The sequence below is a fragment of the Sturnus vulgaris genome, chromosome 2 (assembly GCF_052056855.1).
Source record: "Sturnus vulgaris isolate bStuVul1 chromosome 2, bStuVul1.hap1, whole genome shotgun sequence".
Taxonomy (NCBI): Eukaryota; Metazoa; Chordata; class Aves; order Passeriformes; family Sturnidae; genus Sturnus; species Sturnus vulgaris.
The window spans coordinates 30837393-30859968 of record NC_142244.1 but is presented as its reverse complement, the minus strand read 5'-3'; the positions used below and the strand labels follow the sequence as shown (position 1 = coordinate 30859968).

At 49.9% G+C, this 22576-nt stretch overlaps 1 protein-coding gene across 1 annotated transcript in view; it reads left to right on the top strand.

The window, feature by feature from the left end:
- Positions 1 to 12113: 12113 nt before the first annotated feature.
- TBX15 (T-box transcription factor 15) overlaps positions 12114 to 22576 on the top strand; it is a 90640-nt gene continuing 80177 nt past the window's right edge. Inside the window, exon 1 of the mRNA XM_014884127.2 lies at positions 12114 to 12409. Within this exon, the coding sequence (XP_014739613.1) occupies positions 12208 to 12409 (202 nt within the window). The 5' untranslated portion in view covers positions 12114 to 12207. The remainder of the gene's footprint in view (positions 12410 to 22576) is intronic.

The following is a 22576-nucleotide window of genomic DNA, read 5'->3' as shown; positions in this document are numbered from 1 at the left end:
TTTCGCGGCTCTTTGGGTGATTCCTTCTCCCTCTTTGCTTCCTAACGCTTGCCCACTAACTTTAAAAACTTGGTGAAGGTTCTGTTCTCGGGGCTCCAGATACATCTCCTGCCACGCAAGAGTAGAGGTCGGATTTTCCCTTTCTCAGGAAACCGCCCTGCCAAAGGGGGTTTCTTCTCTGCTCCAAGTTCAAAGGCACAGAAGTAGTTAAGGGGGCAAAAGGGACAAGTGTGGGGGAGGCACCGGGTCAGGAGCACAGGGTCGAGGCCATTAGAGCCTCCGCCTCTGCGGGCTTGCCCTTTACGGCCTCAGCATTTCGCTGCAGGCACCATCCCCACGCATAGGACCGAGGGGCTTGAGGGACGCTGGGTGGAGAAGAGAAATATCTTGGTGCTTTCCTTTTGGAAAGAGATGGCACTGAGGGCCACCGAGCCCAAAGGAGTGACCCCGGAGTCCCCGGAGAGCGGGGCTTGAGGAGAGAGCAGTTTTCCCACCCGCTCTGCTGCCTTCTTGGGATGCACGATCACTGGGGTACGGGGGCAGGCATATCCTACTAATGAACGGAATCATAATTTCTCTGCCGCTTCCAGTACCTGCTTCTCTCCACTACATTCCCTATCAGCCCGAAGGTGTCTGCTGGTGAAATCTTCCCTCGCCGCTGCCCTCTGCTCCTTCTCTGAAAGTTATTGGGTTACACTCGGCTGCTGTTATAAGGGACATGTGCTGGGTTGTTAGAAACCTCTATAAAAGAATAAAGACTTAGTGGCAGCCCGCGCCTGAAACTCGTTTACCTACACGTTATAACACAGTTCGCAGACGCCGTTTAGAAGTGACGGGATCTGGGCTTGCAGAAAGACGAGTCTCCCACTATTTCTATTTGATCGAAAGAAAACCGTGTAAGGTGTTTCCTGTCTACTTGAGGTTTTGTGCCTCACTTTAGGCAGGTTATTTCTTTGGAAAACAGCCATGGAGCGCATTGTCTTTATCTGATGCTTGAAAGACTGGGGATGAGAGGAAGAAGAAAAATCATTGTTAAAAAACACTTTGAAGTTGTGCAACTGTTGCTGCTCCAGTTTTTTTCTCCAGTTTCCAGATGCACCAGAAATCGTTACTTTGATCTCACAAAGCAGCAATTTATATTTTTTAATTTTTGAAAAAAATACGGTTGGGTAACTCAAAGCGTAATGGCAAACATGCCGGGGATGAGGTCATCGGGCCGCGCGGGGAGGCCCGGGAGGCGGGAGCGAGCGAGCGCCGAGAGCGCAGGAATGAGGCGGCGGGGAAGGACGGGGCTTTTTCTCCGGACGAGCCCGCTCGCCGGAACATCTGCTCCGGGCTTATCTTACATTCCGGCTAGTTCACAAGGGAGAAGGCTGCCAGTGCACAGGGGGCTGACCGAGCATGCGGTGGGACCCTCCCTCCCTCCCTTTTGCCCTGGGACCCTCCCTCCCTTTTGCCCGGGGTTGGAGGAGGGGCGCGATGCCACGGAGAGAGGCGCACACCCGTTGGGTTGCAAGGAGCCCAGGAGCTATTAAAAATCTCGGCTGGAGCCCTGGCAAGGGCCAGGACACGGCTTGGCAAACGGTCGCGACCCAATTTCGTCAGAACAGGAAAGAGATCATAGAACCATATAATATACTGAGTTGGAAGGGACCGGCAAGGATCATCGAAGTCCAATTCCTGGCCCTGCACACGGCGCCCCATGAATCACACCATGTGCCTGACAATGTTGTCCAAACGCATCTTGAACACTGTCAGGCTTGGTGCTGTGACCATTTCCCTGGGTAGACCGTTCCTGTTCCAGCCACTCTCTGGGCGAAGAACTTTTTCCATATATCCAACCTAAATATACCCTGGCACAGCTTCAGGCTATTATCTCGGGTCATGTCACTGGTCACTACAGAGAAGAGATCAGTATCTGCCTCTCCGACGTATGAGAGCCCTCTGCTTTCACTGGTGCCTAGCCAACCCTCTTTGAGCTTTCCTCCAAAATTAGTTGCCCCATATTAAGCCAGGAGCCTCGTGTCTGTTGCAATGCTCCCAACTCAGGGATACGATGCATAAGCTGGAGTTACCAAAGCCATCCCGACCCGTTTCCTGGGCCCACAGAGGCGGCTCGCTCTTGTCTGCTCCCTCCTTGCCCGGAGAAGCCTGGACTGGCATAGCTGACATAGGGTCACGGCCGCCGCTGGGCCCATGGTGATGGCAGGCACAGCGCTAAGATCGGCCGGACGGAAGCAGCAGGCTGACTGCTGCCTCCCTCGGGCCTCCCCCTCCCTGACCGAGCCACGGCCACCTGCCTAATGGCTTGACTCCCTGGAGACACCCACCCGTGCGAAGGTCAGCAGTTTATTTTGCTAAGGAAAATCAAAAGGGAGGAAGAGTAAGGGGAGTGTGTTTGTATGGTGTACCCAAGAGACGCTGACCCCATTACTCTCCCACTGAAAACACAGGCCCGTGTTGAATCAGCAGCGTTGACTGCTGGTGATTGTCTTACTGGGCAATCACTGCCACTGCTGCCTGGATTTTCCATTCCAAGGATACCGACACGGATCAGGCTGCTGACCCGACAGACCACGCAAAGTGTGAAGTGGCTCTCTTGGGAACCCGTCATACCCAGTGGGGATGTTTGCAGAGCTCCCCGGGTGCCCACCCTGGAGGGAGCTCGACCCGAGCTCTGCTTCTGCCTGGCGGCTCCCCGGTCGCATTGCGCGGAGGCTGCGCCCTTCTTCCTCCGCGCGGGTGGAAACAGCTTCGCAGCAGCCGCAGGCGAGCAGGATTTCGTTGTAAAGGCCACCTGGACCCACGCGAGCCACTGGCAAGAGAAAACTGGCTCTGATCCCGCTGCTGCCAAGGGGCGAGACGGCTCCAGCCGCTGGTCGCTGGCGAGAGGGCCCAGGCAGCGGGTGAGACACGTCCCGCAGGGTGGCTCCCGGGGCTGGCGTGTCACCGCCCGGGCTGCCCCGGCAGTGGAGGCTCCGTTGCTGCCGCAGTCCCCGCTCCCCTGAGTGGTGAGGGCTGCTCGCTGCCTCCTCCGCTTCGGGGAGGGGTGCGGAGAGAGCAACACACGCTAGCGGAAGGGCGAAGGGCCCGTGGGGGACAGGAGACCTGGCTGCCAGGCACAGGGCCGCCCCCACTGCAGCCTGTGGGCAGGGAAATCTGTGGTCTCCAGGGCAGGAGACTGCCCCATACTGCTAGAAGTGGCCCTCCCCTGGGAAATGGCACCGAAGTGACTCGAAGGTGAGGTGGTGAAATCTGCCAAGCGTTCAAACCCTTTATTTTTAAAAGGGAAGAAATGCGGAGGGAGGAGGAAGAAGCGATAGAAATGAGGAGTCGCAGGGAGACATCAACAATCAGTGCCTATAGACCACATCAAAGCACTCGAGAGCAACAATAAAATGCCTTGAAATACTTCTTAATGCAATGTTTGCATTGGGCAAGTCCAAAGATGACGCCGAATTTGCCATCACAAGAGAAAGAAAGCAGCAGATGAGGTTTAACCAACATTTCTCTGAAACCCGACTACAGGAAAAAGAGGAAGTGAGAGGGAGAGATTTTTATAATCCTGAATGGCAAGAGGAGAAACCACATCAACGCAGAGTGAGTAAAATACGGCAGGGCAGTATTACCAAGGCACAGGGGAATCTTAACAAATAGACCAATATGCCACAAAACATCTGTAAGGAAGACAACTTCCAGTCAGGATTGCTACGGAGGCACTTTTGACTCAGATGCTATTGCTCGGCCTTGCTATTTTAGAAGAGGCCATACTTGTCCCCACTGCGCCCCCATTATCCGGGCGATATGAGGGGCATACACAACCTGAGTTTTGTCCCGATAATTGGAGAGCTTTTCTGGATGGGACGCCTCTCGTACAGATGGTGAAGAAGAAGAAAAACGGGGGCGAATGTGTGTGCTGGCAAGGGGAAAGCCTTCGGGTTCCGGTCAGTCTCTGCCAAGCAAGCAGTCACACTCAGATGAGCGCTTAATTGCTATTGTGTTTTTGTTTTCCAAAGGCAGAACTCCTATTCCCCGAGCACGGCTCCAGTGTGGCACAGGCTGGCTTTATCTGGTTGCTGTGCGGCCGCTCTCGTCATGCTGGCCCCGCCTGACTGCAGCCCAAAGCCAGGAGTACCTATTTAGCCTCCTGCCACCCACGCACGAGAGAACGGCTGGATGCAGGCGGCTGAAAACCCCTCTGCCCTGCAGCGAGTCTCTCTCCCTCGCTGACTGCTCATTTCCGAGGAGATGAAGCCCTGATCTGTGCTGAACTGTCAGATCCCGCTCTCAATTTGCTTCTTTGCCTTTCCCCGTGGGCGAGCTGCTGTCCCCTCTGAATTTGGCTCTCTCACCTCACCCGCTGGCCGGCCGTGACAGGCGAGAGCCGGAGCCTGCTGCCGGCACTGTCTTTCCCTAAGCCGGAGCTCGTCGCAGCTGAGCTTTTCGTGCTGGTTTCACACGGAACCTCCCGGTTGCTGCGCCCACGCCGGGCAACCTCGGGAAGTGCTGCCGGGGCTGCCTGCCCTAGGTCCGGCTGGCCGAGGGGCTCCGCTCTTCCCTGCTGCGGAGATGTCTCTGCGGCTCGGCCCCTGCGGATAGGAGCTGGCTGCTGCCCACTGCCTGCCTCAAAATACTGTTCGGCGGGAGCCTGAAAGGCGGCATAGCGGCCCTCGGACTCCTCCTCCGAGTATGCCACACGCCGCTCCTTGACCCGGGGCCACTCCGTGCCCACTGCGACAGGGGCGCGCCGGGGCCGAGCACGGGGCAGGGAGCGAGGCCTTGCGGCGGGGGAAGCACCGCACATGCTGCCGGGCTCGCTGCTGCGTGGTCGTGTCTGCCCAGGGGATGGAGAGGGAAGATAATTTCACTTGTATGAATAACGATAGAACGTGACCCTGACAGGAATGCGGGAGCGGGGGGGATATCTCTAGGCTTCTGCGGCTTTGCGGGGAATTAGCGGGTTGGGCTGTGGGGAGCTGAGAAAGCTGCGCTGAGGGAGGATAAAGGTTCAGCTGTATTAGGGGTTATCCCACGGCATAATTGCTCGTCGCCCTCCATTCGATTCCAAGTTTTCTATCTTCCAGGCAGGAGAAATCCCTGCGAGGTGTGCAGGTCACACGGCAAAAAAAGGGGACCACAGATACCAGGAGAAATTCCTCCCTCCAGCCCAAAATTTCATCCTGAGAAAGCCCAGTCCCCGGCAGTTTTCTGGTTACTAGAAACTAATAAAAACAGTATTAGAAGCTAATAAAAGCTTGCTTAATAATAAATCTGGATGAATTCCGGGCTCGGAGCAAGAGCAGGTGAGGTTTGAGATGCAGAAAGAGAGCCCGGGTCGAGGTCCGGTGGGTCACGACCATTTTCGAGGGGCTTGGAGCCGCGTGTCTGGCGTGCCTGCCTTACACAGCAATTGTGCTTCACGTGGGTCAAAATAAGGCGTGTTTGAAGTTCCCGAGTTGTTCCACGAACGAATCTTGTGAGGAGGCCGGGGATCACTCTCCTGCTTCTGTCATGATGCTTAGCGTTGATAGCACGGGGGAATAATCTGTTTTCCATAGTGGGAGGGTTACATCCGGCGGCCACAGATCTTTTGAATAGTCCCATTAAGGTCTGCTTCGTTTTAGGTTCGGTCCTAAACGGGATTGTTTACAGTATAACACATCATGTATGAGGTAGGGGAGCGCAGAGACGTCTTTTGATTCAAAGAGCCGTGCCTTGAAGAGAAAAAAAATATTCCCCTTATATTTATTTTTTTGACCGAACACACATTGAAATGCTGTGCGCTTTCCTCCTTGGAAAAGCGGGCTTTGGATCCCGTCTCGGTAACAAGGGGCCGGTTGTCCGCCTGCAGCTCCCCTATGAGAGCTGCTGTGCCCCGGACCCACAGCGTTTTCTGGGGAACGCCGTTTTTCGGCATGTATTTAGGGACAAGAGCTGGACAAGGGGCAACGTGGCTGCCGGGTGAGTCCTACCCGGACCGTCGGAAGATAAAGAATGCTTGGCTTCTCCCTCTCCTCCTCCCCGGCGGCAGCTCAGGCTGAGACTGCTGCAAGGTACCATAGGCCCCGTGCCTCTAGATCTCTCCACTCATCGCACTCAGTCCTGTGGGTGTGGGAGCCGACGGGTGCATTTGGGCTGGAAAAATAATCCAAGAAAAAGGAAACAAATCCCCAAACTTCAACTCCCTCAAACTATCCCGAATTATAAAAGCAGCAATAATCTGCGAAGAAGAAGCTGCTCAATGCGCCACTGTGAAAATGCTGCTTGCTACCAGCTTTAAACTGATTTCTTATACTTTCCTAATGGAAAAATAGTCAGTCTCTCTGCAGAGAACAGTCACCTTTCAGACTAAAATCTCCCTGCTGGGACTCGCACGTGGTCTGCCCCACGCCTGATCCTGGCCCGGCTTTTCCTGTGCTCCTCGTGGGATGATAACGGAGGCATACGCATCCCGATCTGGGGTTGGAACCACAGGAGTGCTGAGCCACGGGAGATGCTTGACCAGTGACCTTCCCGGGACCAGCTCTTGTGCCCTGACTCAGACAGTGGATATGGTTAAAGTTCTTGTCCTGGAGTTTGTCTAGATACAGCCTTGCTGCCGGCTTTTCCCCGCTCCTCCCAAGGTCTCCTAATCCTCTAGAATTCCGAAATTCCTTAAGGGTGGTTTATATATTGGGGAAACAAAACCCAAACCTAGCCAACAAACAAACAAAAAATCCAACCCAGACCTATGAACCTCTTTGAAATCTCTCTTGGTCCCGTCTCTCCGGCTAACATCACTCCAGTGTCCACCTGCGAACAGGGGCAGGGGCAGGAAGAAGGAGGACCCGAGGAAATCTCCGTGCGGATGAGGCCGGGGGAGCGCTCAGGGGGGCAGCGGTGCCCAGGAGCCCAGCTGCACCTTCTCCTCGGCGTCACTACCCTGTGTGAGAGACTTCGGCTGGCTTTGTCACCTCTTCTCGGGGGTGTGAGTGCGTGTGTGCAAATAAGGTTGTCAGGAAGGTAATGTGGCGGGTGACATGGTTGATGGGACACCTCTGTGTCAACCTGTGCACAGGTTTGGGGTTCTTTTTGGGGGAGGGGAGGGGGGGGAGGTCAACCCTGCTTTCCGGTGGTCTTGCCAGCCTCTGCCCTCCTTGGAGCTGCCTCCTGCCTCTCGCCATCCGAGAGCTGAAGCCACGAGGATTCACCTGCCAGGAGAGACCTCAGCACAAAGCAGGGAGAAAATCTGCAGAAGAAGGAGGAAAAATAAATATCTTGCAAAAAAAGCGGGGGCCAGGAGCAGCAAGGATTGGGTTCGGGGTGCCCGTGGGTGTGAAGCCGAGTGTCCCGGGCGGGCGCGCCCCCAGGCTGTGCCCGAGGGCTGCAGCGCACAGGGAGCGCGGAGCAGACCAGCCCACCCGTGTGTGTCTGCGCGTTTCACGCAAGCAGCGAGAGCTGAAAGCCGCAGAAACTCCGCGAGCCTGCTGACAAGCAGGCAAAGCGGGTCTGTAGTCTGCAAATGAAGAGAGAGAGATCATCTAGTCCCCCGATTACCATTCCGGGTTGTTCTGAAGTTTGGCGTGGTAAATACAAAATGCATGGCTTTTAATCCTGCCTGTGTTGTTCCAAGTCAGTAGCTGAGAAGGCAGAAGGGTCTCTAGCTGGGACTTTAGTATTTGTTTGCGAGGGGAACCTGCTTTGTGTGAATTATTCATCATAATTGCCTGTTTCCAAACAGCTCCGAGGGGAGGCTCCGAAATGCAGTCAGGTCTTATTGGTGCCTGGAGAAAAGCGACGCTCGGAGCTGGTGGAAGTTCAGGGACAATTTTAAGTTCCCGATTCTCCTCCCCACCGGGAACTCTGGGGCCGGGATGGGGCTGAATGGAGAGAGAGGCCCGGGGACAAGGGGCATTTTGTTGCCTTAAGCCCAGGAAAGGTGCCGATACGTTTCTGCTCTGCTCCTTCTGCCGCCCCGAAAACAGGAGAGACAAAAATAATATACATGCCGAAGCAAACACAGGAGAAGTCCTGATAAAATGGAGGGAAAGTAGAGGCTGTTTTTTATAGTCCAAGTGTATAATCGGATTTTTTTTTCTGTCCTGATAGAAAGCAGATAAATTTAGGAAGGGAGAGCTAAGAGAATAATTACAGGGTGAAGGTAGTTAAATTTTATTTCGAGTCCCAAAGGCAAAACCTGACATTTTATTGCAAACATCTGGAAGGCTTAAGAGACTGGCATGGTGTTTGTTTAAACACTAATAGAGATTTTTATTCTGTAAAACACAAACAAAGCCCATTTAAAAATACTTGAGACTGTAAATATTTTGCGGTGGTCCTATTCTCAAAGCCTGAGAAAACCGGGGGAAGGGGAGGGGGAACGAATCGACAGCATAATAGGGGTATAATTATGAATTAGTTAATATATGCAACAATACCGTTTGTGCAGACCATAAAAATAAATTGCAGGCGTATTTTTTCCCCCAGTCATAATAACTGACCCCGCGCAGCACGGGAACATCACCTCGGTCGTGTTTCCAAGCGGCGACTTGTGCTTGCTTTAAATTTGCCTCTTACTAGATAGCCAGCCTTGAAATCCTCCGATCCGTTGAAAGATAATCGGCGCTGTATTAAAATCACTCTCTCACGGTATCAGCCAGCCTTCCACCCGCACCCACTGACTCGTTGTAACGTTGTTTTCAATTACTAACTTTTTAAAAAAGAGAAATAATAATAAATCCACGGGCTAGATCTGGATGTAGTACCTTCGGAAAGGTTTTTCTTGCTGTGGAGCAGTTTGAAACTGGCCCTGCCCCTGCAAACAGCACATCTGGACAGCACTCCCGCCCTGCAGCCGGCTCCCCTTATTTCTTTTTTTTCCCCAAATATTTCCATATATAAACAAATATTTTTCAGGCTCTATCCGCGACAACTGGAAAGCAGAAGTGAATGATTTCTTTATAAACCCCGAGGCCTGGCCCTGCGACCCTTGCTCCTGACACTTTATTCCAGGGAGCAGTTTCCTGGATTTAATGGGAGCTACCCCTGCGAGTAAGAGTCTGGAATAAAGACCAGGCAAAGGGACGCATTAATCTCTGGCGGCCGGAGGTCGGAGTCGGATCTGAATCCAGATTAAGGCCAGGCCTCTGGTAGACTCGAGGTTTACACCGCCCGCCGCGGTGAGAGGGGACCGTGGCCTCGGTGCCGCTGCGACTGAGAGGAGCCCCGGGGTCCGGGTGCCGGCGGCGCAGCGCGGATGCGTTTTGCTCTGTCAGATTTTGGTGTAAAGGCTCAATCGAAATTCCATTCCCCGGCTCTGGGTGAGCTCTCCCAGCGCAGGGGGCAGGGAACCCTGCGAGGGGGCAGCGTTGGCTCTCTGTCCCCCCCCCGCCCCCCTCATCCCTCCCTTTTCCACCGGCACGTCCAGTGGGGCCGCAAGGTCGCTGCAGGGTCTGCCCTCTCCCTCCGCTCGCACGGCGGAGCAGCGATGCCTTTGTGTTTACCGCTTTTGCACCTCCCGGCGCGGACGGGCACAAGGAGTGCGAGCTGTCCTAAACCTCCCGAACACCAGGATAGGGCCGGGGACGAGGGAGAGGAGCAGCCGTCGGGGCCGTGAATGCTCGCGGTCCCGGGAGCGGGGTCTGGGTCCGCAGGGAGCTGCTCTCCCGCCCCTGGCAAAAGGGTCTGCTCCCTGGGGCTTGACAATTAGAGACCGTATCGGCTTGGAAACTGCGCTGTGTTTCTTGTTTCTGCAGAGGCTGTGCTCGGCTGCCAGAGCCGGGCGCGGAGTGCTTGAGCACAGCTGGCAGACCTCGGGTGGCACAAGAGAGAGCCCCAAGGTAAGAGACCCGAAAGGGGTCGGGGCTGCTTTAAACTGTTCACCAGTAAAACCACACTTAGTGCTCTGGAAAACATATTTCTGAGTTCTTACATCAGTTCCCAAAATTCGCTTAAATCTCCCTGCCTTTCCAGCACTGTTTCTTTTCACTAAAACGCTATAAATAATCGACTATTTTCTTGGGCTCCTTTGCTAAAATCTCCCTTCTTTAAATCCTTCCTCAGTGCCTGCCTCCCAGACAAGTGTTTCCGAGGTTTTCGGAAAGAGGGAAAAGAATTGTTTTGGTGGGGTTTTTGGGGATATTTTTTGTTTGTTTATTTTGGGAGTTTGTTTTGTTTTGTTTTTTGAGACATTCCTTCACCTGGGAAGAGACATACAGCTGGGAGACCCGCTGGAAGCACATGTGCCCTCCTCCGAGTCCCGGCTCCCGCTGTCGACTTCCTCCAAGCCCCTGCCTCGGTCGCCCCCTTCTTGTTGCTACTCCTGCCTGGCACGGCTTCCCTCGGAGCCGGGGAGCCGGCAGTGTCAGCGTGGGGAACACACAACATCCATCCCGTGTGGCAGCGCCGCTGTGCCCATCGCTGAGGGGAGGGGGAAGGAGCGACGGGGAGGGGGATGAGAGGTGTAAGGCGGGTGATGGAGCCGTACAAAACCTACATCTCGGCCTAGATAATAGGGTTTCGCTTCTCCGGGATTTGTCGAAGAAATGGCTTCTTTCCCGCTTTTCATCTGAAATCCGTTTCCGTGCGTGGGAACCCCGGCGGTCTGTTGACAGTCGGCGCTTTTTTTCAGCCGGGGAGAGAGGGCTGAGGCGCTCCGCCGTACCACGCTGACGTGGGCACCATGGATTCACTCTAGGAGCAAAAGGAAGTGTCTTTTCCCCCTACATCCCCACACATCCCCCTTTCACTTGTTTCCAGCCGCATAGAAAAAAAACCAAAAACCCTGTCTATGAAAAACCTGCCCTAAGCAGATCTGCACCTTCGGGGAGCTGCTGAGAAACTATGAACAAATAGAATCCCTTCCTGAAAGTTTGTATATCTCCTTGCCCGCTTTTCTACCGCCGCTCGGTCCGGACCAAGCCCTTCTCGTACTTTATAATTATTTATATTTTATTTAGAACTTGTATCGAATTAATCCCCAGCAGCTTTCCCCGCTGTATTTTCTGTGTACAAAGTTTCACTTGACTTCACCTATTTTTCCAGGATCCCATCAACTAGTGAAAACATACGCTTCTGTTACGTTCTCAGAAGCAGCCCTTGCTGCTTCTCACTGCGAGCCCCCCCGCGCCACGCGTGACCGAGGGGCGTGGGAGCAGCTGCAGACCCGCCTCAGCCGGGAGGATGTCAGGGCAGAGTGAATAAGAGAGCAGAAATAAAATGCTGAATATTATCCAGGCAACCAGCCGGGTTATGTACCTAGCGGCTTTGTTTTCGCCGTAGCTAGAGCGACAAAAAGAAGCGGGAAAGGGGGGAAAAATGTTTTTATTTAGATAAAAAACCCTTCCCAAAGAGAAGGTTCTCCCTATGCCCGGGGTGTCTGGGTCTCCCAACCAGTCCACGCGGTCCGCTCAGCCCCGCCGCTCCACGGACACGCATCGTTTTGAAGTGAAATTTCAACCCTCTCGGGACTTTGCTTCTGCCAAACACCGATTCCACTGGCAAGGGCAAGTAATACATGGCATAAATGAAGTTTTAAAAACACCCCGTCATCCGGCACCACTGGGTGGTAAAGCACCTCTCGGGTACTTTGCGTGGGGATTAGCCAGCAGCAGCATTTGGGAAACCTGGGTGAGGCGGAGAGAAATGCGGGAGTTGTTACCTCTCGGTGTTTAGAGTTTTGGGTTTCCTACTGGCTCCCCGTTCTTCAAACAGTTAATTCTCCCGGCCGGTGTTCCAGGACTCAGATGGCCAAAATTCCTCTCCCTCAAGCCCGAGTCCCCCTCCCCTCCCTATTGGGTCGCAGCTTTTGGGTCTCTCCCGAGCTCTCCCTCCTATTGGCTGGGGACTTTTCTTCTTTTCTTTTTTTTTTTTTTCCTTGACAGGCGCACGCAGCCTGCCTAACTCTTGGAGAAAAAAAAAAAATCCCAGAAGTTTGGATCAATCAGAGGGAGACAGAAGGAAAGGGGAGAAGAAAAAAAAAAATCCAGCCTGCAGCCCCTCTGAGCAAATGCTGGGACCTGGGCTGAGCACACCCTCCTGGCTTTGCCTGCGGAGTATCTGCAGCCTCATGTAGTGCCTTCAGGAGACTGAGGGCTGGTTCTTCTGGGGGTGCAGTTGGGGAGGGGTGGGGGGGGAGAAAGAGGCAAGAGGCTTTGCCTCTGGTCCCCGAGCTGTGTGCTCCCAGCCACTGGTCGCTCCTCTGCCCAAGGGTCTGGGCTGGGGGATAAGATGAGTGAGAGGCGAAGATCGGCGGTGGCCCTCAGCTCCCGAGCTCACGCTTTCTCGGTAGAAGCCTTGATCGGGACAAATAAAAAGAGGAAACTGCGAGACTGGGAGGACAAGGGGCTGGATTTGTCCATGGAAAACCTCAGCCCTAATGGCCAGCTGGGGGACAATGAAGACCCGACTCAATGCCTGGACCTCAACCCCGGTTAGTGCGACTCCTTTCTCTTCGGGACCCCCACTCCTGCCCCACTCCCTCCCAGCCTCTCACCCCTAGTCCTGCCGGGAGCTGCCCACCGGGCAGAGCGTCCCGGAAAACATCCGAGACTGGGAGTACAGAAAAAAAGAAGCGGGAATTTTGCGGAGAATTCTTTTGTTGTTGTTGTTGTTGTTTTTGTCGGGTTTGGTTTGGATTTTTTTGTTTGTTTGTTTTTTCAGTTTACGGGGACTTTCTCTTAGTCGCTGTGTCTCTTCCGCGCCCCCCCCCCCCCCCCCCCCACCGTAGCTCCATGATCTCCCGCGAGGGACGGCGTGCCCACTCTGTTTCCTTTTTATCCTTTCTCCTTCCACCCCCTCCGTGCCTGTCGTTCGCGATAGTCCTTCCCGGTTGTCTTGGGACACGCATTTTCACACGTTTTGTTTTGCCCCAGTGTTTGCCGAAACCCGCTCGTGGAGTTGCCGGGCGGGTCGGGGGCAAAGAAGTGGGGTGCGAGATGCACCCCTCTTCTCTTTTCCCAGTCACCGGCCACCCCTCGTGCCCTCCCGGCGGAGACAGCGTCTCCTTAAGCGGAGGTTTCGGTGTAGGAGGAGGATATGGGCATCCAGGATCAGCGCTGCTCTGGGGCGAGGGTCGCCGGCTCCTCGGAGCGATGGGGACCCGCTATATACCCCCGCAGCTCGGGATCCTTCTCCCAGGAGCGGACCCGCTAGGTTCCGGACGGCGCGGCCTCGCTCCGCTCCAGGGACGCAGAGTACGAGCCGCTGCGGAGGCTCGGTGGGATATGGAGGGAGACCTACCCTGTCCGGAGGGAAAATGCTCCCGGCAGGGAAAAGGACCTCAGCGGGTAAGGGGCACTGTTAGGAGTCCAGCCCCGCTCCCGAGCCTGGCTCCTCCCGGGAGCCGCGGCGTACGGAGCAGCTCCGGGCCCGCGGCCGTAAGGCTGGCGGGACAGGGCTAGGGGAGAGGGAGCATAACACTTCCCTCCTGGTGTCTGTACTTTAAATTTCAAACTCTCGTTTGTTTGTTTTTTATTTAAAAGGGATCCAGTAGCTCGCAGCTATCATTTGGCTCAAGCCAAACCCTCGGTCTCCTCTTGTCCCCCCGGCCGTTTCTCTCCGGCCTAAAACGACGGTTCCGCAAACACAGCCGCGGATCTGCGACGATCCCGAGGGTGAAAACGCGCTGGACCTCGCTCCCCGAGCTGTCCCTGCGCCCTTCTCGCCGTCCCCACGCCCCGCTCCCCAGGGCCTTAACAAGGGACCGAGGGAGCGGCCTCGCTCTCAAAGTTACAGTGTGGGGAGAAAATGAATTTTAGGTGATTTCTCTTTGCTTTTAATGTTCGGATGGGGCAAAAAGTTCAAACGATTTCTTAGCGCAGCCCCTAAGAAAAAGGGCAGAAATATCCTCCACTCCTGCCAAGTCCCTTCCGCTGCACTTGGAACAGCAAACACCTTTTAAAATTTGTTTTTATTTATTTTGCGTGACGTTCCTTAAGCTATCAATCAGCACAAGCTGCCCAGAACTCAGAGTAAAAAAACCCAAGCCAACAAAACAAAACAAAAACAAAAGGAGGGGGAAAAAAGAGAAAGAATTTTAGATCGAGATATCAAAAATATTTGCTGTAAAAAAATAATTTCAGTATTTTTGAAGGGAGCCAAAGACCATGAACACCTCGCCCCTCTACGCCCTCAAGGAACCGCATTTCAATTTGCTTTTAACAACAGCAGCCTTTCCCGGTGCGGATCCTAAGGAGAAGTAGGTAAAATCTGCTGCCAGGGTAGTCTCTCTCAGCGGAGGGACGGGCATAAAGGAGAGGGGACAGCAGCGATCAACCAGTCAAAAAGTAGCCTACCGTTTCAGAGGGTTCCCCGCTAAAAAGAGTAAATATGAGACCAAAGACAAAAATCCGCTTTCTAATAACAGTATGTCTGTGCACCAGTTTTTTTTTTTTAAACCTTTTTTTTTTTTTTAACCGTTTCTAATAAATTTTTAGCCGCAATGGGATACATTTTTTGCACCGTCTAAAAGTTTAATTTGCCTATTTCTCAGTGAATTCGAATTGGAAATTTGGAAAGCTCTCCGTGCGCCAGATTGGAGAGAGAGACAGAATGGCTGCTAATGCCTGAAACCTCAGAAAGTAAACGTGATGTTTTTCATAAAGCAAAGGAAATCAAGAACAGTTTGAGAAATCATTTTTAGGAGGTTGATAGACTTTAAATAAAGTCCGCGACTGTAATTTGCGCAGTCACTTCATTAAGCCTAATTCCTCCGCGGTGTACTTTTGCTGCTGGGTGAAAATTGATTAGCGGCTCTATAATGACCACCAAATTCCATCTTTACAAGACCTAATTAAGAACAAACTTTGCACCTAACGTATTTTAAACTCAAATCTCCAGCGATATAGAAAAAAAATCAAAAGGAAATTAGAAAAGGGAATTTTTATAGCGTCCCAAAGGTTCAAGGCTCAAAGCCGCTGCCCCCGAGTAGCGACGAGCTATTCTTTCTGCTGGCGGTATTGCTGGTACAGGGATGCTTGCGGAGAGGCCTCAAGTCGTACAGTACGCGCTGGGAAATTATGTCTTGATTTTCGTGGGACAACCTAAATCCGTCTAGCCCCATTTATCGATCTTTTCGCCTAAATTGCCTCCATTTCAGCGCGGGAGGGCCTGAAAACCAGTGCGGGGAGCTAAATGCCACCACGAGTAGAGTAAGGCTTAGTTCTACTTTTGCCAGATCTTTTGCGTGCAGGCGGATGTGAGGATTTCTCTCTCAAGTGCGGGACACGTCCTCCGGCAGGGGTGAGAGGAGGCGGCGGGGCGGCCCCGCTTCACTCCCCGCTTCGGTGCGGATCTGGGCTGGAATTGTACAAACTGAAGCCTGGGAGGCAGCGCTACTTGTTTTCCCCGTTTTGGCGGAATCCCTGACCCCTTACGTGCCACCTTACAGCCGTGCCCAAACGCTTCGGTGACGATATTGGCGAGATCGAGTCTCCCCGAGAGACCTCCCCGCCCTCCAGGAGGGCCGCATCTTCCTGGGAGAAGCGAGGTGGCAGGCTAGGAGGTGCCGGGTCGGGCTGTGGCGTGGGCAAAGGTGAGAAAAGTAAAGCGGATAAATCCCCCAGATTTTTAAAAAGCATCTCCCGAGCGTCCGAGTTATTTATGTCTCAGCCACGAATTTTGTCGCCAGAGTTAATGTGCTTTTTTTACGAGACTCATTTAAAAGGGGGATAAATCTGGGTTTTAATCATGTGCGGGTTCATCCACGAAGCTATGAAAAGGAATTCGGGATTACAGCGGTTCTCACCTTCTCTCCCCCGCCCCGTGCACTCGGGTGCGCCGCGCGTGGGGCCGGGGCCGCGGCCTGGCCGGGGGAGGCAGAGCTCGCCCAGGGGCTCCGGGAAACCTCCCCCGCTGCTCCGCCGCCCACGGCTGCGCTCCCGCATCCTCCCCCGGCACTCCGTTCTCGCCGCCGACAGGCCAAAGGAGGAGGAGGAGAAGGGTGGCGGGACGCCCCTTCGTCCCCTTGGCAGGTTCGGTTTCAGAGGGAAGGAAAACAATGGGCTCAGATGTCTTCTGGCTATTTATAGATTTAACCTGAGCAGCAGAAAGGTCACGGGGGCCCCAAGCGTTGCCTTCTTGATGTATATATTGTTTACCGTCGTTTACGGCGGTGGCATTCGTCGGCCGATCCCTTTGCCTCCCCTAGGGCGCAGGGACAGACCGAGACAGAGCCAAGCGCGGCTCCTTTCCTCGTCGAGAGTTTAAGACTTTTTTAGTTTTTTGGAGAGGGTGGGTGGGAACGAGGACGCGTTTGCCTTCACAAAAATGCGGCTGCTCCTTCAGGCGGTCAGTGTCTCTTCATGGCGAGACGAGCGCAGGGGCTTCAGAGGCAGAAAAAAAGGTGCGGCGGCTAAATAGATAGACTTTTTCGTCTTTGGGACCGTCCTTTTCTTCACGAAGAGACACACAAGCGATTTTGTAAACGAATTTTACTGCCAGTGTAGTCTTTGTATCACACGTCCATCCCATCGGTATTTTTGGTTGCATATATTAAAAGCGCACCTACCGGTGAAAAAAAAAAACCCAATCACTCGAAAGCAAACAACCCTCAAATAACAAATCAAACAGAAGAAAACAAGGCATTTTTGAGAGTTTAATTATTCGTTCCTTATGTTCATCTGAATCTACACTGGCGAACTACTGCGAGCCTCTGCAAAAACAAAAAACACGGCACACATTTTAAGCCCCACAATGTGTTTATTACATATGCTTATCCTCAAGATTAATATCCGGGAGTTTGACAAAGCCTTCAGTGGTTGACAAGAGTAAAACCTTCAGCTCTTTTAGCGCCGCGTGTTGTTCTCCTGTGTCTCCCGGGAGTTTGAGTAGATGTCCATCCCAAACTCGCTCCGCCGCCACGGGATTCCTGCTCCTCCTTGCCCACGGGCAAACTCCCTAAGCCGGCGGAGGTGAGGGAGCCGCTCAGCCCGCCCACCCTCCAGTGATTTTAAGAGCAGGAGAAAACGCGATTGACCCTTCCACTTACTTTTTTTTTTTTTTTTTTTTTTTTTTTTTAATACCCTTGCTTCTGAATGCTTATATTGATGAATTCCGTTCTTTGAGCAGTGGTTGTTAAACCTGTGAAGAGGGAGTGACTTAATTCGGTTTCTCACTTCAGCTTTTGTTTGAGTGCTTGGTGGATGGGGCTAGGGTTTCAAGAGCTGGCAGAGCAATTTTTCTCGTCTCTTTCCCGAGGTAGAGTACATTGGCGTACGCCGTCCTTCGCATGTTCCTTGAGACTCGTAGATGAGCAGTGCTCTGTGACAACGAGATGTAAGACAGAGAGTGTCTGCTTTGCCTTGGGACTGGGCATTATGGATGAGAAGTCTTTCTAACGAATTTGTATGTGACTGGGATTGTATGAATTCATTTTACCTGTTGGATCGTCAGTTTGCCTCTTTAAGACGGGATACAGAGCTCAGATCCGTTGCTCCTTTGTGTGCACGATGGAAGGAAACACGAAAACTTGCCTATCCCAATACCTCCATTCCCCCCATAGCCCAGAAGCAGAGCTAATGCTCTCGTCTTTCCCAGAGGAGACACTTGCGGGAGGCAGATGGAGTTGTCCAGAGGAGAGCCAGGAGAGCCAAGTTCTGTGGGGGGCTCGGGAAAGGGTTGTGTTAGTTGGGTTCATACACCTCTGACCTTGGAGCCCGAGGAGATAGAGAACAAGAAGGATTTGCTCCTGTGGTAATAGGCGTCTTACCGAATTGGGGAACTCCTGCTGCTGGGTTTGTGAAACTCCTCCTGCAGAGAGGTGAATTATTCACACTGTATTAAGAGGGCAGGTAATAGAATAATTGAGGCAAACCTTAAAGAACAGCAGAGCATTAGAAAAAATGCAGTGTGTCAATCAATTTCTTCCTTTCTTTTATATATATTTTAAATCTGCAGCATTTTTTACACAGGTTTATTTCATCTGCTGGTAAGGGGAAAGCTGCTGCTTCAAAAGATGTTTCTTGTCTTTGACAAGAACTTTGGGGGAATCCAAAAAGCTTCTGTTACAAGCAAAAGTCAAGTAATTACTTACGAACCATCAATCACTTCTCCCTCCTCCCATTTGGGACTGAGCGCTTATATCAAATATCAGCCCAGCTAGCCTCTCCTCAGGCAGAAGTGTCCTGCTTTATCCGTATCTGTCTTTAAAGAAAACTGATGCTTTTTTCAGATGGAAAACTTGAAAGATGCCTTCCAAGAGAGCTGCATTCAGGAAAGAGCATTTACATTGTTTTACAACGCAGTTGGTGCCATTTGAGTCACTTCTATTCACACAGATCACTGTTCCTATTGTAATCCGTTGGATTCCTGAATGAATCTTTGCTTGCAGTCTTAGGTCTTCAAAAATCAATTTTTAAAAAATATTTCTTTTTCCTGCCTTCTGATTTAGATTAATAAGATTACAATAGTTTAAATAATGCACTTAAACCAGTCTGAGAGTATTGGAAAAATTCCTGAATATATTGAGACAGGATAAGATGGCATTTACATTGTTTTTTTTTGTAAAATTAGTAAAATCTGTTCAGGTGTGATTTGAATCACCCCAAGTGTCCATATTGAGATCTGTAGTTTACACTGGTGATGTAAGATCAAATTCAGTGAAAGAAACTTAAATTTTCTAAACCTGACAACGTTTCATAGATCAACAGAGTTTCCCAAAGAGGTTAAGCATGCTAGTGCCCATTGATGGAGTTACAGGATCTTGTGCTAAGTCTTAGTTCTCTGACATCCTCTTAAATAGTGCAATTACTTGGCAGTAATGGGATGGGACCTTTTGTGTAAATCCTGACAGAAAAGGCATCGTGGGTATACAAACATATGGGCAGTGTCTGTCAGCCTGGGAGCCGTGTGGCCGTTTTGGGAAGAGCAGAAGTGGGCACTTGGGTGTAGGGAAAATGCAGGCAAGTCGGGTCTTCCCAGTTCTCCAGTTCCTAATCCTGTCCAGAGCAGCTCTGTATAGCAGGACATCGAAAGATTTTGCTTCTATAGCTTTTTATTCAAATTGCAGTTTCCTCAGAGAATATCGTGCAGCAATGCTGAGACTTTTTTTTCCCAGAGGGAGAAAAAGTCCCCAGAAGTGTAGCTTTCTGCTGCTTATTTCCAATATAATTGAAAATAGGCTACAATTGCAACCTTTACACCTGCAAAACATCTGCTGTCTCAAAATACAAGTCCATTGCATTTCCTATGTTAAAAGCTGTAGTGTGATCTGGTGAGAAGTGCTAGGGAGAGATAACATAATGGTATGGTAAAATTAAATTGAAATATCTTTGAAAGCAGATTGAGAATTTTTGAAACTGAGAAGAAATGGGTGTCAATTGAAATTCTAGTAGCAATTTGCGTCCTGGGGGCATCTTTTAATTGCATATTCTTCAAGGTCAGAAAACAATGAATCAGTAAATCAATCCCAGAAGTGATAAAAGCACTTGTTACAATAATATTTACAGTAATATTTTCATATACCCTTTGCTTAATTGAACTATTGATCTGAGAGTATTGTGAAGATGGTGAAAGGATTGTCTGAGTCAGACCCTTGTGACAGTGGGCTGTCCACTGTTGGCTGTGTACTTGCAAATGCAGCCTTGCAGCTGTTAGAGGGAAGGACTCACCTAGTGAGTGGCTTAGGCCAGCACATACTGATTCACAGCAATGGTGGAAGTCCGAGGAGGATTTCCATTTTGGGACTCAGCAGAAAAAAAGTGAAGACTGTGAGGATTCACTTAGATTTAGCTTAGTAAAAGCCTTTTTTTTTTTTTTTTTTTTTTAAATTACTTTATGAAGAATCAGGAAAACTTAGGGTTTGGCCAGTCTATAAGTATTTATTTTTGTATCATCAAACTACCTAAGGTTTTGAAGTTGTGTAACCATTTTAGAAATAGGTCCCAAGCCTCCTTATTTCAATTAATTAAAAAGTAGATTTAAAATAGGTAATAGAATGAATTACCAAATAAAGAATAAGACATTTTTATTTATATAATACTCAAATCAAGCATTCGGACACTCAAAACTGCTTCCCATTTTTTCTTTTTCTGAAAGTCAAAGCTCTTTGGCAAATTCTGCAAGATTTCATGAAGTTTTCATTTTTTCTAAACTGGATTTTCTTGGTTAATTTTATACATACACATACACATACACATATACATATACATATATAAAAGGAGTTCAGCTAAACTCTTGCATGATAGAACTCAGTTTCTGTCATAGTGGATGGCTTCACTTCTCTGCCACTGCACCTGTTCATTCTTCTCAAGGCTTTTGTTTTTTGGGAAAGAAATCTTTCAGTATTATTAAATGGACATTTCCAACTATGTCCACATGTGTAGCTCTTGGAAAGGAGCTTGGGAAGAAATTATTGCAAACCACCTTTGAAAGAACCAATTTAAAGTTTCTAAAGAGTACTTAACCAACTGGTTAAAAGCTGACACAAATCATATTAATAATCAGCACATTTATATGAATGCAGCCACAGCAAAAATTGTTTTAAAATCAGTGGGCCAGAGCACACAAAATAGTTATGAATGACTTACAGTTCTTTGACTTCTCTCAGGAGCTGGATGCACTCTTGGCTAACACTGACATTTTTCCATGACCAATGAATTAACAAATGCAAGCTTTAGCTTTTAGGAGCTTCAGGAAATAGAGAACTCCCCGATCAGATATTTCCCCAAAACCAAGGAGAATATTTAAGACATTGAAGAGCTTTGCTTTTAATAAGAGTGAAGAACTGTGCATCATAGTCTTCTTTAGAAGCTGCACTAGTAATAGCAATTCCTTAAATAAGATATCAGAAGTGCTGCTTTCTTGTGATACCAGCATCTGTGTGGATGCCTATGCAGAGAAAATAATTCCAATGAGAACATATGTTTAGAAATGTATGGTGCATATGATGTGTAGGTAAGGGAGGTTCTTCTTGGTTTACCCCTGAAATTCCTGCAGATCAGTTCTGTAATTCTGAGTTTAGTGAGGAAGAAGGAAGCTTGGAAATAGATGGAGATTCACAGGTAGATTTTTTATTTTTCACCTAATTGGCACACTGGATTTTCCTGCTCTGAGGATCCTGTTGAAATGTCAATTATTTAGTATTCATACATATTATTTTAAACACATTTAATGACTTTTACAAGAATCACTTTATTTGATGAAGAAATTATCCCGGTTCTGCCCAGTCAGCACCCTCTTTCAGCTTTGCACTTTACACAGAAAAATGCAAATGCATTTTAATTGTGCTTTAAGCATCCTTTCTTACCAGGGTGAAAAAACAGTGGAAGAAGACCTGTTGAGTATTGCCTTGTCCCTCTCAGACTTAATGGAAGTACTCCCACAGGCTTTTTAAAAAGCAAACTTCAGCCTTCAGGTTGTGCTGGAATCTGCTGCTGCCTTAACTTGTAATTAAATACCATGCAAGAATTGGGACAGGCAATACCGAATTTTCAGTTGATGTATCCTAGCGTGAAGGCTGTGTGGAAGCACTGCTAAAGGAGGGTCTGATTCTTTGACATGCCAAGTGTCTGCACTTCAGAGGACTATATGGTGCTCATTTTCAAGGGTGCAACTTCTGTGACCTTATTTTAGTGGTATTAAGAATGTGTAATCTCTGCAGAGATCTTAAACTCTCTCTTGATTTCTGCTCTGAGATACCCTAACCAGGCTGTGATAGTCAGAAAGCAGGCTTCTCCTCAGTACAACAGTAGGGATTGGAATAATTCTGGGGGGATTTTTCTCTTCTTCTTCTTCCATACCGTATCAGCCTGTAGGAGTTAAATAATCATGACAGAGAGGTTAATACATGGGTGATCATTTTATCTACAGATGGATGATGGTTGCTCTTCAGACAAATGCCTGACAGTGTGAAAACAGTCGGGTTGGATCAGATGCAGGTTTCTGGATTGTGCCTGTCTTTGCAATTTCTAAGTGCTCCTGCCATTTAATTGTGTAGTACAATAATACAGTAATCCATACAAGGCAATGAGGCTGTTATTTTTACACTGAGAAGTTATTTTTTGCTTCATAAAGATTAATCTTTTTATGCCAGAAGATTGTAGCAAGCTAGAAAATACAGAATTCAGGCCATGACTGTGGGTGCTTAATGGTTTTTATTTTGCCCTGGAATTTAAAAGATAAACAGAAGATTTATTATCATAGGATTTGGGAGTTTCCTGTGCCAAGCTCTTTGGAGCAAATAAAAAAAAGTCTTCATTTACCATCAAACAAGCCTAGCAAAGTCTCCATGTGCCTAGTGGCAAGGCAGTCACATTATTCACTTCAATGCTCGGGAATGTTAGCCACATAAACTGTAACATCAGAGGGCTGTTATGCAGGTCCCTGCAATGCTGACGGAGCAGCAGAAAGCCCACACTGCCCCATTAGAGACTCCTTGGATTATTCTGTACAGTGCAATTCTGTTTACTCTATAACTCAGGAAATTGTGCCTGAGCAGGGCAGCTCTGGAAATGCCTAGCAGTGTGCTGTTACAGAAATGGACAATAATTAATAGCTTTTGTGAAAATATAGCCATATAATGCAACTTCTGGAAAAAAAAAGCCACCTCGGTCTGCTTCTCAGAATGAAAGATTCAATTGTGAATTGGCTGGTTATTAAG